Source organism: Myotis davidii, unplaced genomic scaffold, assembly GCF_000327345.1.
Source record: "Myotis davidii unplaced genomic scaffold, ASM32734v1 scaffold464, whole genome shotgun sequence".
Lineage (NCBI taxonomy): Eukaryota > Metazoa > Chordata > Mammalia > Chiroptera > Vespertilionidae > Myotis > Myotis davidii.
Genome location: NW_006295287.1, coordinates 231,042 through 236,889, shown reverse-complemented (window position 1 = coordinate 236,889; position 5,848 = coordinate 231,042). Strand labels below are relative to the sequence as shown.

Here is a 5,848-nt window from a genome sequence, read left to right as displayed (position 1 = left end):
TGTACTTAGTTTTACATCTCTGTCTTAAGACCTTCCCATAAGTATTTCTAGGATTCCCCACGGGTGTCTTGCCACCAGGTGGCAGGGGGCCCGAGAGTAAATGGCTTGTTTTCTTGATGTCTTAGAGCAGTGGTTCTCAACCTGGGCTGCACATTAGAATCACCTGGGAATCTTTTTAAAATCCTGAATTCCGGGCCTCATCCTCCGGCAATTCTGGTTGTTACTCATGTTGTGGCCCCACCCCATCACAAAGAAACAGAATTTCCGGAGGATGAGGCCCAGAAATCAGGATTTTAAAAAGATTCCCAGGTGATTCTCATGGGCAGCTGAGGGTGAGAACCACTGGGTTAAACAGTAAAAAGCTTCAGGGTGGAAACAGTTCGCAGCAGCACCGTCCGACCTCTCGCTCTAGAAGCTGAGCCTCCGACAGAAAGCGGCTCAGAGCCCATGGAGGTGGCGAAGCAGGAACCCCAGGACGAGGAGCAAGCCAAGCCGCCCCCCAGAGCTCCCAAGATGCTCAGCAGTTTCTTCAGTGAGTTTCTCCTCCTGTCTCCCCTCAGGCTCCTAGGCCTTCCTGTGTTAGGAAGTCTGATTACTGCGTCTCCTGCCCAAGATGCTCAGCAGTTTCTTCAGTGAGTTTCCCTTCCTGCCTCCCCTCCCCGGACGGTGCTGGGCGGAGGCGGGCCAGCCTCTCTCCAGCGAGAGCCGCAGGCCCCTAGGCCTTCCTGTGTTAGGAAGTCTGTTTACTGCGTCTCCTGGCTTGTCGCTGGCTACTGAGAGTCGGGGAGGGGTGTGGGATGGGGCTGTCAGGAGGACCCACAATTTCTGGCTTCCTTCCCAGCCCCCCGGAAGCCGGCAGTCAAACAGGAAGTGAAAGAAGAGGGGCCTGGCACCCCAAGAAAGGAGGCGTCCAAGGGGTGAGTCAGCGTCTGTTGAGTAGAGAGGACAGTGATTGAAAAGATCCACTGTCCTCTACTGGGGATGTGCCCGCAACCAAGGTACATGCCCTTGACCGGAATCGAACCCGGGACCCTTCAGTCCGCAGGCCGGCGCTCTCTCCACTGAGCCAAACCGGTCAGGGCAGCGAGCTCCTTTTCTTGAACGCATGCTGTGTCAGGTCCAGCTACAGGCTCTCTTCCTCTGCAGCAGTCCTGCGGAGGAGGCGGGTAGGGTAGCCTTTTCACAGGCGTTGGATCCAGAGCCCAGAGAGGTTAGGTCGGCTTCCCCGAGTCCCACAGGGAGGTGGGGGTACGGCCAGGCCTGGGACTCATGTCCCCTGATTCCTAAGCCTGGGCTCTCCCTTCACCGCTGCCCCGTCATGCCTCCTGGGCATGCGTCTGTGCTGGTGCATGTAACCGACGTTTCTCTACGTTTCTCTACCGTAGACACGTCTTACGTCTCCTTCCTTATTTCCTGTGATACTGCGACCCTGTTTCTTACCTCACTCCCAGCCCGATCACTTGTCTGTCTGATGGCTGCCTATAGGCGACAGGCCGACCTACAGGACCTCCAGTTTCCTCACCTTTGAAGTGGGACGTTGATGACAGGAAGTTAACATCCACCGTTATCGTGTCCCAGGCGCTAGGCCGTGGGCCTCTGTGCTCCTCACGGCATCAGGATGTGTCGATGCTGTGGGTACCCTTTTTGCAGCGAGGGGAGTGAGCGTGGAGGCAGGGCAGCGTGGAGAGCCGAGAGCCCAGCTCCACCCTTGCCAGCTGTGTGGCCTCGGGAGTGACGGCCTCTCTGTGCCCCTCTCCCCCTGAGGGCGAAGCATGTAGACTAGGCTCTGGCTCCGGCAAGCTCAGCAGGTTAATAGCCGCTGTTATCACCGTTATTACTATTACTTGATTTTGGGGCCTTGCTTAGGCCGCAGACGGGGAGTGTGGCAGCGTTGGGATTCGAAGCAGGCAGTCTGGCTGTAGTTTCTTACCCAGCATGCTCTGCTGCCTCTTGTTGAGGTAAAAATAGAAACAGCCAGGACGGCTACACTTATTCAACATGGAGTCTGTACAGGTCACTGTGCACAGCCCTGCACCTGTTCCGTCCACAGTCCTGTCTGCAGGAGAATCGGCGGAAGACCTGAAACATCTGGAGTCTTCCATGTGCCCTTCGGTCCCCAGTTTTGGAATAGATACAGGCCTGAGGCTGGGAGTCAGGGTTACATTTATTTATTTAAAATATCTTCACCGGAGGATACTTTTTTCCATTGACTTTTTAGAAAGAATGGAAGGGGGGGCGGGGCGGGGGGAGGGAAGGGAAGAGAGAGAGAGAAACATCGAGGAGAGAGAGACATTGATTGGTTGCCTCCTGCATGTGCCCGCACTGGGGTCGGAGATCAAACCTGCAGCACAGGTACCTGCCCTTAACCGGGAATCGAACCTGCGACCCTTTGGTTTGCAGGCAGATGCTCTAACCATTTAGAAACACCGGCCAGAGCATCAGTGTTGTGTTTCAAATAATCCCCACAAAATGCACCTTGCGAGAATCCTTACCCTATTTCTTCCTTAACCCGTATGACAGCATGTCACTAGGATTTCGGTGGCTTCATTGTACAGAGGGAGACACTGGTTTGGGGACGGAGGCCACTTCTCCAGGTGACACTGCTGGTTGGTGCCGCAGCAGGGATTTGAACCAGACGGTCTGGCTGCAGTCGGGGCTGTGCTGGCTCTGACAGGGTCAGCGTGAGGCTGTGATGTGGGGGTCAGAGCAGCCTGGCGCCCTGCTACTAGCTGTGTGACCGGGGGGAACTGCTTCACCACTCCGGGCCCCAGTTTCCTGGTCGGGAAAATGTAGAAGAGCCGTACCTGCAGGACGGATTGCTAACAGCTGTGTGCTCTCAGCACAGGGCCTGGCACTCATGGCACCCTGTGACCTCACCCTCGTGCTGCCCACCCAGAGTGAGCGGGGGAGGGGCTGGTGAGAGGCCCAGAGGGATCGTAGGTCTCGTAGTGTGGACTCCAGAAACCATGCTCCACTGTAACCACGTGGACCCCTTTTCTGTTCCTCAGACGTGTTGAGTGTGTCTCTACCTCAGGGCCTTTGCACTCGCTGTTCCCCTGCCTGGGATGCTCGCTTCCCTGATAAACACTCCGCTCACCCTTCACGTCATTCTGCTCAGATGTATCTGCTCAGGCCTTCCCCCACCCCCCTCAGAAGTAGCATCTGTCAGCCCGCTTTCTCCCTGTACTGGTTTTGTTTTGTTTTCTGAAACATTTTTTATTATCTAAAGTTACCTGTTTGTTTTCTCCCCCAGACTCTATCTTCAGTTACGTCCGGGCCTAGAACAGTGCCTGGCCGTGGCAGGTGCTCAGGAAACGTTAGTCGGAGGAGCGGGCTTCTCTTCAACCCAGCATCTCCCCCATCTAATCTCCCTTTTGCCTCCGCAGCCCCCGATCTCTATTATCCATGAATGAGTGAGATCATGTGGTATTTTTCCTTCATTGACTGGCTTATTTCACTTAGCATAATGCTGAAATATTTTTTATTATCTACAGTTACTTGTTTATGTTTTCTCCCCCAGACTCTCCCACTCGGATGTGAGCTCCAGGTTAGCAAACTATTTTCATTTACTTCCGGGCCTAGAACAGTGCCTGGCCATGGCAGGTGCTCAGGAAACGTTAGTCGGAGGAGCGGGCTTCTCTTCAACCCAGCATCTGTCCCTGGCCTGGCAGTCCCTCTCCTCCTCCTCCAGGCTCCGGATGGTGGAGACGCTGAGCAACTTGCTTCGCTCCGTGGTGGCCCTGTCGCCCCCAGACCTCCTCCCCATCCTCTACCTCAGCCTCAACTGCCTCGGGCCCCCCCAGCAGGGCCTGGAGCTGGGCGTCGGGGATGGTGTCCTCCTCAAGGCGGTGGCCCAGGCCACAGGTGAGCAGGGGCTGTGGTGGGCATTCCGCGGGTGGGTCTGAGATGGTGGAGAGGCGGGAGGGTCTGAGATGGTGGAGAGGGCTCAGAAGGCAGTGAGTGAAGGGGACCTGGGACAGATGGCAGGGTGTGAGGGCGGTGCAGGTGAGGGAGGCCTGGGCGGAGGGGAGCGGCTGGGGAAGATGCCGCAGGCAGAGCGCAGGATTTGGGGGCGGGCCTGGGGGTTGGGCTTAGGCAGGTAATGGAGCTCCTAAAGGACTGAGCAGTAGAGCCCGGAGGGGCCCAGGGGTGAGGGAAGAGAGGGGTGTGGAGCCAGCGGCCTGCAGGGGCCGCGCCCATGTTTATGGAGAGGCTGGCGGTGTGTGTGGGGCGGACCTGCCTGCCAGGGCATCAGGGCTTGGTGTTTGTTGTGAGGGACTTGGGAGCCACAGACAGATTGTGAGCTGGCAAGGGGCAGGGGCCCGGGCAGTTCTGGGCCCGTGTGGAGCACGGACAGGAAGCTGGGAGTCCGGGGAGGAGGCTGGGGCGAAGGTCCAGGGGGAGGAGGAGCGGGGGCCAGGCCTGCAGGAGCAGAGGCGAGGGTGGCGTGGAGAGAGACAGGACAGGAGGGACCTGCGGGCTTGGGGGGTCAGGGATCTTGCTTGACTGGGAGGATGGCGGAACCACCACTGGGACAGGGCACTGGTGAGGTGGACACGTTCAGGGCAGTGCGTCGTTTCAGCGTGGGCCTGTGTCTGGGGGCCGCCGACACGTGGGGAGCCACGTCCTCAGCACATTCGCCCCCACTCGCGGGCGTCTCCTCGTGGCTGGGACGCCTGCCCAGCCGCAGGCTTGTGAGAGTTGGGCAGCATTTTGGAAACGCTGCCACCGTCGAGGTTGTGTCTCCACGTCACACGCAACAAGAGGGTGACACTTGTCGCTGTCCCTTCCGTGTGGTTCCACGTACAGGCACGAGCCCGACCACTCCGCCTCGCCTGCCCCTCCTGGTGGGCGGGACGCCTGCCCAGCCGCAGGCTTGTGAGAGTTGGGCAGCATTTTGGAAACGCTGCCACCGTCGAGGTTGTGTCTCCACGTCACACGCAACAAGAGGGTGACACTTGTCGCTGTCCCTTCCGTGTGGTTCCACGTACAGGCACGAGCCCGACCACTCCGCCTGTCTGCTCACGCCTTGCAGCGCCGGGGCCGGAAGTGCCTGTTTCCTTCTGAGTTGCTTTCCCTCCATTCCTGTGTGTGAGAGTCAGGACTGTATCGAAATGACGTGTCGATAGGGCGTCAGCTCTGCGTTTCTTTTCAGCGTAGAACAGAGAGACCTTAGCACTGAGGCACTTTAGCGGTGAGGTGCCAAGGACGGGGCACAGCGGGCAGTGGCTGCAGCCTCCCAGCTGCCTGCTCCCAGCCTCTGCTGTGAGGAAAGGGGCGGTTGCTCTGATGGGGTGAGAATGTGGTCACAGCTGTGGCAACTCACGGTCTCCTCTCTCTAAAATTAGTAAATAAAAATTTAAAGGGTAACAAAAGAAAAAGCGAAGGCCTTTTGGACACTGTGGGAGAGTGTCCACGGTCAGCTAGGGGGCCGCCACTTCCCAGCCCCCGGCTCTTACAGCGAGGGGTGCCCGCGGGCCCAGTCTGGGCAGTGAGTGAGGCCAAGGCACATCTGTGTGTGTAAATTGGTGACTTAAAGTTCAGCGTGGCCCTGGCCGCGAAGCTCCGTTGGTTAGAGTGTCTGATACACCCAGGCTGCGGTTCGATCCCCGGTCAGGACACGTACGGGAATCGACCAATGAACGCATAACTAAGTGGAGCAACACGTCAATGTTTCTCTCTCTCTCTCTCTCTCTTTCTTTCTTCCTCTCCCTGTTTCTTCCTCTCTCTAAAATTAGTAAATAAAAATTTAAGGGGTAACAAAAGAAAAAGCAAAGGCTTTTTGGACACTGTGGGAGAGTGTGCACGGTCAGCTAGGGGAAGGCAGAGGGTCCTTCGGCCTCCTCTG

At 57.5% G+C, this 5,848-nt stretch overlaps 1 protein-coding gene across 1 annotated transcript in view; it reads left to right on the top strand.

The window, feature by feature from the left end:
• Positions 1–5,848, top strand: part of LIG1 (ligase I, DNA, ATP-dependent) — a 61,450-nt gene that overhangs the window by 13,251 nt on the left and 42,351 nt on the right. The window contains 3 exon segments of the mRNA XM_015567953.1: positions 413–532; positions 842–917; positions 3,521–3,864. Of these exon segments, the coding sequence (XP_015423439.1) occupies positions 413–532; positions 842–917; positions 3,521–3,864 (540 nt within the window).